The 17,702-nt window shown below is 47.6% G+C and overlaps 1 protein-coding gene across 4 annotated transcripts in view; it reads left to right on the top strand.

The window, feature by feature from the left end:
• Positions 1–17,702, top strand: part of PECAM1 (platelet and endothelial cell adhesion molecule 1) — a 1,005,718-nt gene that overhangs the window by 672,973 nt on the left and 315,043 nt on the right. For all 4 annotated transcript variants that reach the window (XM_069654996.1, XM_069654995.1, XM_069654997.1 and 1 more), the window contains one exon: positions 12,375–12,431. In XM_069654996.1, the coding sequence (XP_069511097.1) occupies positions 12,375–12,431 (57 nt within the window). The remainder of the gene's footprint in view (positions 1–12,374; positions 12,432–17,702) is intronic.

Genomic DNA, 17,702 nt, shown 5'->3' with positions numbered 1-17,702 from the left:
CACTTCCAGGATATCACTGAAGATGTCATTCATAAACCTTTGGAACATGGCAGGGGCGTTACATAGGCCGAATGGCATAACTAGGTATTCGTATAACCCGTACCTGGTACAAAGGGCCGTCTTCCATTCATCCCTCTCGTGCACCCGGATCAGGTTGTAAGCACCTCTGAGATCCAACTTGGTGTACACGGAAGAATGGATCAATCGGTCTAACAGAGTGGTCTTGGATAACCGTCCTTAACCGTTATGGCGTTCAGTCGCCTGTAGTCGATACATGGACGTAAATCCCCTTCCTGTTTCAGGACAAAAAAGATAGGGCTAGCTGCAGGTGACGCAGAAGGCCTGATGTGATCAAGGCGTAAGGCTGTGTGTATGTACTCCTTAAGAGCCAGATCCTCCGTGGGGGATAAAGAATAAATCCGCCCCGAAGGTATGTTTGTGTCAGTTAAGAGATCTATCGGGCAATCATAGGGCCTATGAGGTGGGAGGGTCTCTGCACAGCCCTTATGAAATACCTCTCACAAATCTAAGTATTCTGCTGGGATCCTTGTTGCAATGGTTCCAACTACATGCCGAGGCAGATCGACATCCATAGGTGATGAATCAGTGACCGTGAGTTGTGCCATGGCTCCAAGTACTTGGGATGGTGTATTAGTACCGTCAGGGTGTGTGAGACAGGAGGATTGACAGTGGGTGGACTCGAAGAACAAACAACCTGAAGTCCAGTCAATAACTGGGTTATGGGTACGTAACCATAGTATTCCAAGGATGAGACCGTATTGAGGTGTGGTTATTAAGTCGAAGGTAATAGATTCTGTATGTGTCTCTTGGATCTCTAGGGTCAATGGAGCCGTTTGTTGTCTGATGGGACCCGAGATGAGGGAAGTAGCGTCTACTGCTTGTACGGGCTCTGGTCTGTTTTTATTAAGTAACGGCAGATTGAGGATGGTGGCTAGGGCGATGTCTATGTAATTGCTGGTAGCTCCAGAGTCAATAACGGGGTGGACCAGATGTTTCATATCAGGAGCAAGGAACTGGTTGGCCTAAATTGTAATGGGTTTCGTGGCTTCATAGATGAAGGGGATCGGTACCGGGCCCGTCCGTGCCCCCGAGTCTAGGGACGGGCCTTCGGAAAACCCTGAGTTTTGAGCTTGGGACGACGAGGACATTCTTTGATGTAGTGTCCGTTAAGGCCGGAATAGAAACAAGTGTTGGCAGTTCTCCTTCACTCCCTTTCTATGACCGTGATTGGACTATGTATCCCGCCAATTTGCATGGGCTCTCCTGGTGATTCGTGTACAGAAAGGGATCGAGTAGGGGCAAAACAGGTTTCTGCCTTACGTTCAGAGTGTCGTGCATCAACCTGTAAGGTCAGATCCACAAGCTTGTGGTATTGGACGGGCAGAGAAGGGACCACAGCAAGAGCATCTTTCATGCCGTCACTCAGACCTTTGTAAAATACCATGGTCTTCTTATCTTCGGGCCAAACCGTTTTGACAGCCAACTGGTTGTATCGTGTGATATATTCAAGTAGTGACGTTTTGCCCTGGGATAAGTTGAGGAGCTCAAGGTCCCGGGATTGTGCCTTGTGCCGAATGTCAAAGACCTTGGTTATCTCTGGCACCAGAAGATCAAAATCATACAGAGCGGGGCTGTTGTTTTCAAGCAATAGGTTGGCCCATCACATCTGCCACCCAGATGTGATAAGGTAAAGGCTGCCTTGGTGGTAGCATCCGGGAATGCTTGTGGTCTGCACAGGAAGTGTAATTTACACTGGTTTAGGAATGTACGGAACTTGCAGGGGTCTCCCTGAAACTTCTCGGGAGCAGCCAGTGGAAATGGAGTGGGAACATAAACCTGTGTTGGGGCTGGAGGACTTGCCTGAGAAGCACTGGGTTGTGGTTGTTGATCAAACTCAAGGTCTGCCAGTAGTGCATGGCGCTCACTCTGTATTGTGTCTAAGCGTTGATGGATCGCCGCTGTGGCAGCCGCCATGTCCGCTCGTGGTACAGAAATGGCTTGGGCTAGGGAAGCTACTGGGTCCCCGGAAGAGGGATCCATACTCCAGGTTAGAGGCTTCTCAGTCAGTCAGGACTTGAAAGTAGCGAGGAGTATGAATACCTCCGTCCCTAAGCAACCAACACCAGGTCCTCCAGATGGCTTCTGAAAGGAAAAGGAGCAGGTTAAGCAACTGGTCAATCTAAGTCTCACTACCAGAATCTGAGATACCACAATGCACCTACCGGAGGATGGAAGCTTGGTCAGGGTAATGAAAGAGATGGACTAGGGGTCCTCACTAGAGTTCATGTTTAGTGGGTGAGCCTGGGTGGATGGATAACAAAGCGAGGTGGTCGTGAAGAGCCCAGTCGGCTCACCCGCAGCACCTGAGTAGATGCAGTAGCAATCCGGAAGACCGGTCTCACTGGGACTCGTGGTTTCAAATAGCAGTCCAGAAAATCAATGGGAATCCAATGCACAATCCGTGAAACAGTCCATGTTCGTGGGTAAAGAAGAACGTATTCAGATATACAGAGAAGGGCTAGGCGGTGTCAATCCAGGAAGGAAGCCTGTGATCAAAAGCCAAAAAAGGTCAGTCCGAATGCAACGTAGCCAGAAGGAAGAAGCAAAGCAATCCAAGAAACACGAAGTCCGTGGTCAAGGCAACGAGAAAGCGAGGTCCAACGAAGTAGAACGCCAAACGCTGTGAATACAGCTGAGAAGCACTGAATGCATAGAAGCCAGCGTTTAAATGACTGTGGCTGCGGTCATGTGATCATGGACCGTGCGTCACGTGATGGCAGCATGGTTCATTGTCATGGAAGCGGACATGCAACGTTCCACGGCAGTACGTCAGTTGTTCCTTTGCCTGGGCTGGCGCTCCTGATGAATCTTGCCGCATCGGGCCCCCGCTGGATCGCTCCTCGCGCATACAAGCACCATGGAAGTTGCCAGGGGCGGGCTCCTATCCGGGGAACCTAGGCGTACCTTCCCATATCTCCGGTGCTGTAGGTGAGCGGCATGACGCCCGTAGGGGAATGCTGTGTGCTTGCCATGGAGGGGCCGGGACCGGGATACAGACAGCCTACAAGAAGGGGTTAGTGAGGGTGAGGACATGTGCATGACAGTAAGTGTCTCACCAGTGACTGCAGCTCTGTTGAGAACCTTCTGCCCACTTAGCCTGCAATAGCTGCAAACCCCTTTAATTTAATATTATTGAATTTTGCCCAGTTTGCCACTTAGCGGCGGGTCACCTTGCTTCACCGCAGCTCTCTTCCTGTTAACGTCTCCCCTCCGGCCCACCCCCGACCCCTGATTGGGCCCAGCACCAGCGATCTACTCCTCAAGGGTGTGTAGCCCTCGCTCCTGAGCCTCAATGCTTTTCAAGCTGCAGCCCGAGACCTGGTAAGTGCCTCGCCAGTCCCTGCAGCATTGTTGAGAACCTTCTGCCCACTTAGACCGCAATAGTTGTAAACCCCTTTAATTTAATTGTATTGTATTTCACTGAGTTTGTTGCTTAGTGATATGTCCTCATGCTTCCCCACAGCCCTCTTCCTGTTTAGGGTCTCCCCTCCCACCCGCGACCGCTGATTGGGCTCAACGTCAGCCAGCTACACCTCAAGGGTGTGTAGCCCTTGCTAGAGCATCGCTGCTTTACCATCCACTGCTGGAGACCTGGCAAGTGCCTCACCAGTCCATGCAGCTTTGGTGAGATCTTTCTGCTCACTTAGCCCACAGTAGCTGCAAACCCCTTTAATTTAATTTTACTGTATTTCACCCAGTTTGACACTTAGTGGCATGTCCCCTTGCTTCCCTACAGTCCTCTTACTGTTTAGGGTCTCCCCTACCACCTCCCACCCCGCCCCTGATCCATGATTGGGCCCAGCTGACCTTTTAAGTTAAACCTCCAGGCAGATCCCTGCCCATGCAGCCCCTTTTGGTTAAGGGCCCCAAGGCAAAGGGCAGCTCCTACAGTAGCATATCGTGTTTGCCAGTGTTCCCTGGTGGAGCCCGCAGTGCAGCCGTCAACCAGTAGCGACTGACAAGCTAAGCAAGGCATGGGCAGGGCAACAGCTATTACTGCACCCTATGAAACTGTCCCTCCTCTATTATTACTCTTGTTACCAAAAACGTGTAGTCTGCTGCATGTAGCCCACAGTTGGATGTTATCCATATCTGGCAGTTAGGCCTCTATCCAGGAATCCCAATTCTGGGTGTTTTTGCATTTGCTGTTAGGTTGAAACATGTGCTTCTTTCCCACTATCCGGGAACCTCGAATCTAGGTGTTTTGCATTTGCTGCTGTGTTTTGAAATGTAGGCGTTCCTCCCTCTGTCCAGAAATCTAGACTTCCTCCCCTCCATCCAGCACTGTGCTCCCAGCTCTAGGTGCTCCACCGCCTCTACTGGGTTTACCCCGAGCTGCACTCTAGCATTACAGCTGTGCACCAAGTGAACTAATTGCAGACCCAAGTCACCGCATAGTAAGTTTCGTGCGGCTGACAAAGGAAGGTTGGCAAAGGAACAAATCTCTTGGCCTCTTCGACGAGCTCGCCCTCTGCCTGCCGCAGGACTTTCTCACTGGTCTGGACTTCCTTTCTCGTGTACCTGATTCATCTGCGCATGGCTTGCTGCTCAGCCGCCTGGTATTGCATTGGTCAGTTTCTCGCTCCTTCTCTTCTTCCCCATCCATCTCCTTCCATGGCGAGTTCCATCTCCCCTATCTTCTTTGACTGCTACTCTATCACCCATCATATCGCTCTTTTGAAGCCTGGAGGGAAAAAGCTCAAGAAAGATCTGGTCTCCAATCCTGGCCTGCCCATCGCTGACACATATGTCAACGCTTCTTCCAGGCGGACTGTCACTGACATCCTCTTTGTCATTCCCTCTTTGGACCTTTGGATTCCCCAAACGGTCTCAGTGCTCTCCCCTTTCTCTTCTTTGCCCATTAATGGTGGAACCCGGAACCCGATGGGAAGTACTCTTGTCCTATTTCTCATCCTCTATGGTCATCATTAATGTCTACCAGAATGGCACTGTCATGGACCAGGGCTCTTAGCCCAACCTCCTCCTTCTTGATAGGCGTCTTCTGTCTCTCATCAACTTCCTCCCTTCTCCTGCCACTCCTTCTTCTGCCACCCCTCTGCCCCCACAGACGGGTGTACCACATTCCTGTACAACACCTCGGAAAACCTTCATAGCTGGAAACCAGCTCCACTTAGCTACCCTCAACCCTGGCTCTGCTGTTAAACACTCCTCTGACATCTGCCACCTCCTTAAAGACTTCGACCTTGCCATCCTCGCTCTCACCTAGACGTGGTTCATGGCCAGCTCTGTCACTATTTTTGACACTCTCCTAATGGAGGGCTAGAAGATCCTCTCTAAGCCCAGGAGCGGAGTGGCCCTGATCTTCCCTGAATGGGTCCCTGCTACTATCATACCCACTCAGTCCTAATCTTCCTTCGAATGCTTCGTCTTCATGCTTGGTGTCTCTCCAATCCTCTTGCTGACTCTTGCCACCATCTAACTGACCCTTGGTCCGGTCTCCCTCTTCCTCTCGGAGTGGTCTGACCTCATTTCTTCTCTCCTGGCCTCCACCTCCAAGCTGCTCCTCCTCAGAGACTTCAATATTCACCTTGACTCCCCTAATGCAACCTGTGGACTCTTCCGCAGCCTCTGTGACTCTATTTCCCTCACCATTCTTCCCTCCGGTCCGACACACTCAGCCGGACCCACCTTGGATGCTCTCATTTCAGCAGACCTCCCCATCTCCAACCCTCTCACTACACCTCTCTTGGTCCGATCATGCTCTCCTGTCCTCTCACCTGGATCTCTTGAATTCTCTGGCTAAGCCTCTGCCCGCACTGCCATCCTCCTTCTCTGTCATTTGCCAGATGAAGTGAGTGTCAGTTTCAGCTTTTGCAGGCACTTTCATTCCCACTCTCACTCCGGCCACTGACTCTCACACTGACACAGCCCTTACTAACCTCACCTCTCCATCTTCAACACTCTGTACATCCTTGCCCCTGTCATGAGGCTCCGCATGAAGCCTGCCTCCAAGCGCAACACCTGGTAAGATTCCGACCTAGAGCTGCTGAGTGGAAGTGGCAGGCTTCGAGCACATCCTCTGACAGACTGGCCTGCCGCCTGCTCCAAAGGCAATGCAGAATCTCCATCCGCTCAAAGAAGAAGGCCTATATCCAAGCCTGCATCTCCGGCGCCACTAACAAAATGGCCGAACTGTTCAAAATCTTCAAGGAACGTGCCAATTCTACTGCATCTCCACTTCTCCTCTGCCATCCCTGACCCTCTGCACTGCACCAGCCTCTCACTTTATAACCAAAACTCAGGACGTCATGTCCACACTCTCCTCTACACCCCTCCCTTCTTCCTCACCCACTTTCAGGCCTCCCTTGGCCACTTTGTCCCATTCCCTCCTACTTTCCTTTTTTTCTCCCATATCACTGGATGATGTCTCTAGACAAGTCCCCTCTATGAAAGTCTCTTCCAAACAGGTGCTCCCCTGCCCCTCCAGCACTGTCAAGGACAACATTGCCTCGATTGCTCCAGCCTTGGCTGATTTCTGCAATCACTCCTATGCCATTGGTTCCACCCTGCTACTCCTCAAGCACTCCATTGTCCACCCTCTCCTCAAAAAATCTGCTGCCGACCCCTCCTACACAGTTAATTACCGCCCTTTCTCCATTACCCCCTTCCTGGGCAAACTCTTGGGGAAGAAGGTAATCTCCCAGCCGATCCACCACACTGAATATGTTAGTTGTCTCCACGACCACCAGTCTGGCTTCAGAACAGCCAGAGGCATGGAAACTGCACTCCTGAACACCCGTGAAGATTTGCTCTCACATCTCAATTCCAACTCTCCTTCCATTCTTGACCTTTCCTCTGCCTTTGACACAGTCAATCATGCCACCTTTATAAATCAGGTCTGTGATACCCTCAGCATCACAGATCGGGCACTGGACTTGTTGACATCCTTCCTCTCTGACTGACCATCCCAGGTTCAACTGGGCGCTTTTCTCTCCTCCATCACACGCTCCACCTGCGGCGTCCCTCAGGGCACTATCTCTCACCATAGCTCTTCAACATCTACCTTCTACTCTATGGCTGCCCTCCGGTTGCTGTGAGGAGCACATTCATGACCCTCTGCATCATCCACAAGGCTTTCTGGGGCCTGGGAGCTGGCCACATCTGACTCTCCCTAAATACCTCCATGCTAGAGCCCTTCGGTCTTCTAGCTCCAACTCTCTGCAGATCAGATGCTTTTCCAAGCAGCGAGTGGGGGTAGAGCTCTCTTTTCCGCAGGAGCTTCCCTCTGGAATGGCCTCCCTGCCCTTCTCAGACTTGAGTCGGATCTCCGTAAGTTCCAGAAGATTCTCAAGACCCTCCTTTTATCTTCTTCCTTCCCTCGCCCCTCCCCTTCTAATCTCCCCCTCTACCGCATTTTGACTGGCGGCCTGATTCCTTCTGATTCTTACAGGGCACCAGGCTCTCCTCGTCCAGTCTACCCCAGAACCCTGGCCTCCGATGACCCCCCACCACCTGCACTTGCCCTACAAGGCTCCATCCCCCGGCACTAGCCTGGCTGGGCCTGCACCCCTATAGAGCCCATCCAACTCCTTCCTCGCACTTAGCATGTGGACCTTCATTCCCCTGCACTTGTGCATTTCCTGGCATTTTTCCACCTGGTCTCTCCTTGGCACTCGCCTAGCCCAGGGGCCTTTTTCCCCCACTTCCGCCCCCCCCCCAGCACTTGCTTGCTTCCACTCCGACCTGCACTTCCTCTCCCTTCTTAGCATTAGGGCATTCCGCCCTGACCGGCACTTCCACCCACCTCCCCATCCCCTGTCCTTCTTGATAATGTACTTGCCTGATCCGAATGACACAAGGCCTAGAAGGACTGTTAGTCTTCATCCCTTCCCCCACATCCCCCCTTTTCTTTTGTGGCACCTTGCAACAACTTTGCTGTGTAGGCGCATTATAAATACCCAATAAATAAATAATATAATTAAATAAAACATTTTATTTGCATGTAACTCAATACAACACAACAAATAAATAGAAAATGAACAGTGGACGTAACTCCAACCCCATCGCCAGCTCTAGACAAATTCCATAGCTCTTTCCTTAGTCCAAACGCTTGCTCTAATCCTAACATGAGCCATAGCCTAACTGCAACTCTAACCTTAACCCTGACACTTACTCTACCCTAACCCGTTGGTTTATCCTAACTCCTATCCTTCTCCAACATCACCAGCCCTCTCCAACCTCCATATCCCTCTCATGAACGCTCACCCAAACCATTGCTGTTAGCCCTAGCTTACCATAACCCCTATGCTAACACTGACCCTGTTACTTAATCAAACCCCAACATTACCAGCCCTCCCACAACCAGCCTGACCGTCACCCGAATTCTAACTAAAATCTTTACTCTAACCCTAACGCCTATGTTTACCATAACCCCTATTCTAACCCCAAAACAGGGACTCAGAAGCTCCCGAAACCCTACGTAACCCTAACACCAGCAGCATCACCTTTTCGGCGCCCTTTCAGCTTTATTTTTGTACTACTTTTTGCTTGGCTACATTTTGCCTGCAGTGGTATTTTCTCCACTAATTGTTCCACTGGCTACATTTGTGTTGCCAACATTTTCACTGGTATTCCTGCTTAATTAAAAGACTGCCACGGATTGAAAACGTAGGTACTTTTTTATCAGGTAAAACTATGCTTCTCAAATTCTTTCACATCATCACTGTCTCCCTGAATATAAAAGGGCGCAGGTGAGGGTACTTTTTATACTGTCCTTCAGACCATACGCAATATTGAGGAGTTTTTTTTTTTGTATCTAGATTAAGACCAACCTTTCATTCCACCTCTCATTAGCTTCTGATGTCCCTCCACTTTCAAAATTTTAGGACAGACAGAAAACCATTTTCAGTTCACCCTGAACATTCCTGCACTCGCTGCATGCCCATTAGAGCCTTTGATGATATACTCTTTGGCAAGTATGGGAAAACGTGGCTGTCCACCCAATACCCCAGCATGGCTTCACTCAGGGTTTGTGATGGGTGAGGGCAGTTTGCGACAGCTATTCGCATCATAAGAAAGAAACTCTGTATGTACCCCTTATCTTTGTTCCATGCTCTAATATGGGCCTCATTATGAACATGTTACTAACGGTAAAAACAAGTGCTATTTTAAATACAAACAGCTTTCAAAGTGAACCCTAATTACAATAAAGGTAATCCGATTTGGAAATTCCCCGCAGACCAGAACCCCGAGCATCTGGTTGACTACTCCGAGAAGCGTTCCGGCCTCCCGCAGTGCCATCCGTTAATTACCGTGACCTATTCTTGTGTATCCTAAGCTTTTCTTTGAATTCCTAGCCTCTGTGCTGCACACGTGATGGTTTCATGTATGGACACCTCAGTGATTGTTTTGGTATCTAGACCAGCCCCAATGCACCTTTGCAGTGCCAGCTCCGGTAATGTTCTGGTGGACTATTCACATTCTGTGTACGGTGATCTTCCAACTGCACATAAGCCAGGCTTCAAGGGGTACAATCTGCCACTGCCGAGCCTCTTTTGACCTGTCCTGCCGCGCCTCCTGTGCTAGCAGATTGCGGTTTCTCCGTGGTGCCCAGTGAGGACCACAAGGGCAGACCGTACGCATTGTCCATGTGCCCCAACATGGGAATGTTCCTTCATTCTTCTTCACGGACTGGCTCGGACCCTGTGCCTCTGTGCATACTCTCCGCCCTTCCCATCACTCCCTATTGACAATCCCAAGTTTAGGAAAGCAGCTCCGCTGGAAGATTCTTTCCCTATCTGAGTGCAATGCTATTCCTCTGGAGCGCGACTCCATTGCCTCATATTTAAATTTTAGGAAACAGCTAAAAATGTATCTTTCATGCAGAATGGACTGATCTCGTGTACTTGCCATGCTTCGGTATCTCATCGTTACAACGCCCACATTGGGCGAGGTCACTCTTCATGCTCTGGAACCCCTAGTGTCGTTTTGTATCTCCAACTCCTAGCCGCCTCGTATGTCTTGTAGGGCCACAGAGCACACAGAATGTTGATCCCACATAATAAGCTCCCCTGTGTCATTATCTATTAGAACCTGAGCACACGCAGTTCAATGAGTGGAATGAGATTGCATTGCAGCACACACAGTTGCTGTATCTACATTGCAGTACGTCATTATTGATACCGCTTTGTTTTATGCCCCAGTTACCCACCTTTTTGTGTATGACTCATTTCTCCACATTCCAACTTTATTGCCCATAACCCTATTCTTGCCTGTTCCTTCCCCTTCTGCCCTCTTGATATTTGTGTCCATTACTACACTAGCCAGTAAAATGGCTCAGGGGTAAAGCTCTTTCTTTGGATAACTGTCATCAGCCTAAAGGGAGGAAGGATAGCTAAGGGACAACGCGTTTGTCTTGGAAACAAGACAATGCAGAGCAATATAGGTTCGAATCCTGATCCCACGCTTGGAAACCACTCATTGGAGTTAAACATTGAAGAACAATTATGGTTATTTGACACAGGATTGAACCCCAGCAGGGAGTACTTAGCCTTTCATTCTCCTTGAGTTAATACATAAAGTACCACTGAATTGGATAATACTTACTGCATTGCAGTACGTGTACAGAGCTTAGTAACGGGAGGAATTCACCATGACGTGCTGTATGAAGATGCAGTGTCGTTTTACTGAATGGGCTTTTAGCTGATGTATTGGTCAGAATGTGAGTCACACATTCTTGCATACATCACAATTTAGGCCCTTTCTGCCAGTTTCTGGGACATATAATCAACCTTTGGAAAAACAACATAGACTCTACACCTATCTCTGCCCCTTTGAAAGTTATCCATTGAGTGGTATCTCATGGACTGCAGCCATTTCACGGTTCGATTTTATACAGTTTTTACAAAAGAAAAATATGTTGTTCCATTATATTCTGCCTATTTTCAACCAAAACAGCTCACATGCATCTTATTTTCAACATTTGCATAGACATTGTTCTTGCTTGGAATGTCTTCCCTTTTTTTGGTTACCGCTTGTAAGTCCCTAAAGATGAAGTGACATCAGAGGAAAGGAAATGCAGTCTGCAGATTAATTATAATAGCAAAGGGGCAAAGTAAAAGGTTCCATTTTGTTTTTCTTTACACCAACACGTGTACTTATCTCACCAGCAGTAGAATTACCAGAGATAGCAGTGACACTATTAGTAATAGTACTATCACCAATGGCTATACCACCACTACCTGCAGTAGTAGCACTACTACCAGTAGAAGTGATAGTATTGCTACTGCCAGCAGTAGTATTATTTACAGTAATATTACTACAAAGTGTATTTCTCGTATTACTACTAACAGAACTACTCCGACTAATAGGACTAATATTTTGCTGGAAAATTGGCAGAAGATAAAACATTAACATATATTTGTACCTGGTGAAAGACAATCAGATTGTAACATGCAATCTGATTGGCCCTTGCCAGGGCTTTACCCGACCGGGACTCCCTCTCCTGATGTTCTTTTCCTTTGTCCCCGGCATGGTGGGAGGGGGGGTGCAGCCCCTCAGCCAATGAAGAGGCTCAGAATGGGGTAATCCCCGCTCCGAACCACCACACGGCTGAAGGCTGCCATCCTCCCCCGCCGGGGAGCCAGGTCTTGCGGCCCGTGGTACTAATAGCAATAAGCCCCTCACTGCGGGGGCATTACCAAGTCGATAAAGCCCCACGGCCTTGGTAACTATGGGCCCCGGGGCTTTACCGGACTCAGTAATACCCCTGCGGCTCTGAACCTATTGCTTAATGAACACTGAGCTTTAAAAAAGTGGTGGTAATTCTGTTACTTGTTTTTGGCAGTAACAGAATTTTACCGCACAGTCAAACTAGGAGATTGGCCTAGAAGTGGAGGATCCAGCATCCTGCTGGAGGTGTAAGAATTACTGCTCACCGTAAATCTGCCAAAATCGCCCTGGTGTTTTATGGACTCCAAAAATGGGAACTAATCCCACCATACCACCACTCGGAATCACTTAATAAATCCAATGGACCCAGTGGTGGTAACGGTAACTGATTTTTGTGGCAATTTAGTGGTTTTACTCTGAACGAGGCACATTGTATTTTTGTTAAAAAAAAACTCTTTTGTTAAGCTTATTAAGGCTCACTTTGCATCTAAATACTTTCAAGTGAGATGTTGCCCTAGGCATCCTTAGTACCTTTTGTAAAGTGCCATGGGATTATAATAAATATATAATGTCAAGTGTTGCATGATATGAAGTCATTTTTTTGAATGCATGCAAATATGAATCAAGAACATCATCTAACCCTATTCTCCCTGATTTTCCAGTTCCTTTAACAAAGGGGACAGACACAGTATACAGCGAGATCAGAGGTTCTCAACAGGGTATGTAAAATGCCAATGAACGCATTGATGGAGAAACATGTACCAAACAAGTATCTACAAAATATGTAATTACTCTGTAAAAAATGAATGAATCGATCAACAGGTTTAAACATATTAAATGGATGATTTGATAATATCTGTGTTGTAAATCTTTCACTTTCATTAGCATGCTTTTGAACTATTAAATAATTTGCTTACATTCCCATCTCATGATTCCAGCATCACGTGGATATTTTTGTGAAATGTTGATGTTTTAATATTGTGCACTTAAGCTTCTGATTCTTTACCTGTGTATGCTACCCAAACATTGTCGTTTTGAAATAAAAATGTTTGTATCATATTATGTTTATTTTTATGTTTATAGCTCAAATTATCTTTATCACAACATATCTTTCAAGTCCTGAAAACGTGTGGTCGAACAAGATCAAGTCGTCTGCATAAGAAAGGCAAGAGACCTTACACCCTATTACCTTTGGAGGGCAGCTATTAATCAATTGAAGCGCACCTGGTAGTTCTGCCAGATGAATATTAAACAGCAAAGGGGTGAGCGAGCACCCCTGTTTGACCCCAAGGTTTGTTGTAATCAGCACAGACACCAGGCCCCTATTATCCAATCTAATTTGGACCGCAGTGTTCTCATGTTGTCCCATAATTGCCAATACCAGATCCCACGGGTGGCCAAGCGGTTCATTTTAGGCCAGAGCTTGCTCCTATTTACTGTATGGAAGGCTGCCCGGTAATCTATCATGACACCGTAAAGGTCCGGTTGATCCTTGCCTTTCGGGTCAGGTGATCTAGCAGCCACAAGAAATGGGCGGTTCCTGATCCTGCTCGAAAGCCCATTTGAAACTTGCTCAGCAGGCCTGTTGAGTTCACCCATTTAGTTAGCCTGTCTAGTGGTAGAAAAGCAAACATTTTCCCAGTTGTACCTAACACTAGCTGGGGCATTGCCCGTGTCCTGATTGAGAGGTATCTCATGTGCCCTGGAGGATGTTGTTCTTGTCCTCTTGTTGGCAAGTCTTGCTTCAGTTTGCTCTGGTGTCTCATGTGCCCTGGAGGATGTTGATCTTCTCCTCATGTCAGCAAGTCTTGCTTCAGTTTGCTCTGGTGTCTCATGTGCCCTGGAGGATGTTGATCTTCTCCTCATGTCAGCAAGTCTTGCTTCAGTTTGCTCTGGTGTCTCATGTGCCCTGGAGGATGTTGATCTTCTCCTCATGTCAGCAAGTCTTGCTTCAGTTTGCTCTGGTGTCTCATGTGCCCTGGAGAAAGTTGCTCTTGTCCTCTGGTTGGAAAGTCTTTATGCTGTTTGTTGTTGTGTTTCAGAAACTCTTGATATTGATTTTCGCTTGCATCAGATGGAGCTTTTCCAAGTGATGTTCGTTTTTTGTGCAGCATGTTTTAGGCACTCAATGGCTTCAGCACATTTGAGAAAATGTCCAAGAAAGATTGATTGATTGTGCTCTCTTCTCGTGAATGAACTTAAGTAAACTGTAATCTTGCCATTTCCCATATTTGGAGTGGCGTGATAAAACATTTTTTAAATTTTTTCATTTCCCTTTCAAAATGCCTAAACACTTTCGAAATGTATACAGTAGTAATACATTTCAAAGGAATAACCAACACATCGAATATTTTGTTTCAGACACTTTTTAAAATGTTGCCTCCTTCTAGTACCTACTGTAGTGAATCAGGGTGAACATCAGTAAATGAGGGTGTCTACGGAGTGAATTTTTTGCATCCAAATATAGACTACGATCTTGCCCCAGCCAAAAGAGGAATCCATGCAAAATTTGCTAGATGTGGGCTCAACGGTGTGGATTCGTATAGCCGGACAAACATACACACATACATACATTCCGCTTTATATATGACTATGACGTACGCAATGGGAAGTGACATGACAGGAAATGAATGTATCCTAAAGTGAAATATGTAAATTTCTTTCAGTTGGTCTTTTCCAACTGAACAAAGTGCACATTTCATACATACATTTGCCAAAAGAAAAGATTTTCCTGTATTGTTGCTGGCTAAGTATAAAACATGTCCTAAAGAGCAGATTACAGTATAAGAAATTGTACAGCTGTGTCATAGCAATTTGTCTGGTCTTGTGGCTAAGTGTCTGGTCTAATCCTATTCAGTTTTGCAAACTGAAGTCTATATTTGCCTTTCTGAGTTATTGTTGTATTGTATTCGAATGCGAAAGTATTCGGCAAGAGCCGAACAGCAAGAAACTATTTGACCGCAGCCAAACACCCTTTTTTCAGCCAGAATTCGGCCAAATAATTACTTGAAGCCAAAGTTCGGTACACCCCTATTTGACAGAGCAAATAAAAGCTTTGATTAACTTAATAACAATTCAGGCAGTGGACACTGTGCATGGTCGAAGCCCATGGGTGTACGTGATTATGTTGTTTCTGAAAATGTAGAATCCAAAAATTACGAATTTGAAAATTTCGAAAAGGCAATAATCACGAACATCACCCCCACCCACTATTTCCCCTCCCTCCTCCTCCCTAACCCCCTCACTGACCTCCAGCGCCCAACTTACCTTTTCTCCTTCACCGCAACGCTCACCCTGCAATGTGAGTTCCACCTCGACATCTAGAGGCGCAACTTCCTCTGCAGGGTTGTTTTCGTTTTATTTTTTAAAAAAAATGTTTTTGTCCCCTGCTTTCCCTTTTATGAAAGCAGGGGACAGCAACCCCTGAAGTCCCATAAGGTTGATCAAGGGGTGTGGGGGACACCCCTGCAACCCCCTGTCCTGTTGATTGACATTATAGGACTTCGGTTATTTTTCCAATGCCATATTCTGCATTTTATTCCTTCCTTATTTTTTATTTCTTTTCCTACGGAGCCTTGAACAATATACAGTTGGCACGGCTGAAGGCCGTAGCCACTGGCTGTGGCCAAAGGCCATAGATAGTGTCCCCTCAATGTGTTAAAATATACACTGGGCATGGTTGAAGGCTCGGACCACTGCCCATGGCTGAAGGCCATGGTTAGGGGTCTGTTAATGTTTGAAAATATACAGTGAGCGCGCCCGAAGGCCATGGACACCAACCGTGGCTGAAGACCATGGCTATCTCCCCTTAATGTGTTATAATATACAGGGGAGGTGGTCAAAGGTCATGGCTAATGGCTGGTTAGTTTTGGGAAATATACAGGTGGCATGGCCGAAGGCTGGGGCCACTGGCTATGGATGAAGGCCATGGCTAGTTGCCAGTTACTGTTGTCAAATATACTGTGGGCACAGCTGAACACCACTGGCCAAAGCCGGTTAGTGATGTAATCAAATCAGGGGTGTCATCTGTGATGTCATCATAGTGGTCATAGGCTGCACAACAGGGGCCACAAAGTTAAGGTGGCTTTAGCTGAATTTCAGGGGTTTTGCTTCATTAAGTTCTCAATTTAACATCCCTGCAACTAAAGTTTTTGGTCCCCGCACTATAGTTGAGTATCAATTTCCAAAGGAAACACGAAAACTGAATTATTAATAACCTTTGACTCACATGACGGATTAGGCTGATATTTTGTAAACAAAACCTTTGTCATGGCCCATTCCACTCCCCCCCAGACTTGACATTTTGGGAAAGAGTTGTTAAAGCTATTTCGTCCTTGACATTACCTCAGTGTTGCCGAGGACGAGATAGCTCGTCTTTTTTGGCACTTCGTTTTGTGCAAAATCTTAAATCCAACCCCCAGGCTATGTGAGGGGGGAGGTCCCTCCTCATGGCCCGGGGGTTGGATTTCCTTCAGTTTCACGTCGGTATGAGTAACGCACGCTGGCATGAAACTGAAAATGAAAGGCGAGTCTCCACATTTCCAACCCTCGATCTGCAGCACTATTGTGCCGTTCAGATCGAGGGAGGTGTCGTTGGAAAGGGGAGACTCTCCCCTTTCCAACGACACAGTTTTTAAAGCATTGCTGGGCTCGGATCACTGCTTACAATGTAAGCGCCCCTCTCTTTCCAGCCCCCAAAGGATGGGGCAGAATGTTATTCCCCCGTCCCCGGGGGCAGATGGGTCCCCACTTGCCCCTAGGGAGGGGGAAAAATTATGTTTACAAATGTATTTAAATAATACATACAGGTGGGGTGGCCCTCTCCCCCCAACCTTAGTGGATGGGGAGGCACCTCATGGAGCCCTCCATTGGGGGCAGATTTCTACCCCTAGAAGGGTGTATCTGCCGCCAGGGAGGGCTACATGAGATTCCCCCCCTTCCATTTGGGGTGGGGGGAGAGGGCCACCAGAAAGCCCCACAAAGTATGGGGCTGCAGGTTTGGGCCCCCCTGGGGGCAGATGGGTGCCCATCTGCTCCTAGGGAAGGTGCCCAAAAAAAAAAAGAAGAAACATTTTCTGTTATGAAGGGGGTTGGCCCACATGGGAGACAGCCGCCCAAGGCCAGGTACATTACCCTAGACTTTCCTGGAGCTCTGGCTGGCCTGCATTACAGCTTCTCCCTCTGGGGAAAGGTCGAGGAACCGGCCGGAGCTCCCTGAAACCGTTGCTGGGCTTGGGGACGGTCAAACCACATGGGAAACAGCCGCTCAAGGCCGGGGACATCAGCCCCGACCATCCTGGAGCACGGGCTGGGCTGCGATACAGAATTTCCTGTGGGGGAGGGAAGGGAACCCTGCCGGGGCTCCCTGGAGCTGCCGCTGTGTGCTTGGGCACGGTACACCCACATGGTAAACGGATGTCCAAGGCCGGGGACATCACCTCCAACCTTCCTGGAGTTCTGGCTGGGCTGCGTTACAGCTTTTCCCTTCACTGTAAAGGACAGTGCAGTCTTCCGTGAAATTTTTTGACTTCTCACTCACAAGTGGCTTTGTTTGGCCTATTGCCTGATCTTTCTTTTCATGGCCATTTCAGTGGAAGGGGTTCCAGACAGAGGCTAGCCGACCAAATGCCACAGGCCTCTAGAGAGCATATTTTCTGGTTTGCTCATTTGCTCATTTGGCAAAAAACAGTCTCCTTTCCTACACAATTTCAAAGATACATTTGCACATCATAAATAACAGTACTCTATTCGGTGTGTTGGATGTATGCAAAGCTTTAAAATACAATTGAAGATCCCAGATTAAACCTTTTAAGTGCACATCAATTAATATTGTGGTGCTTGTATACTTGCCTTTGTGATAGTGAAAATGACACTAAAATCATCGTCCTTTTGCCTAAAATGCTTCTATAAAGTTTTGTTTTTAAATGTCATTTTGGGATATCATATGATTTGTGTACTTTCCAAGTCAGTTTTCTAAACAGTAGGGTATT

Source organism: Ambystoma mexicanum, chromosome 3q (genome assembly GCF_040938575.1).
Source record: "Ambystoma mexicanum isolate Mex_15411 chromosome 3q, UKY_AmexF1_1, whole genome shotgun sequence".
NCBI lineage: Eukaryota > Metazoa > Chordata > Amphibia > Caudata > Ambystomatidae > Ambystoma > Ambystoma mexicanum.
This window is presented reverse-complemented; position numbering and strand designations above follow the sequence as displayed.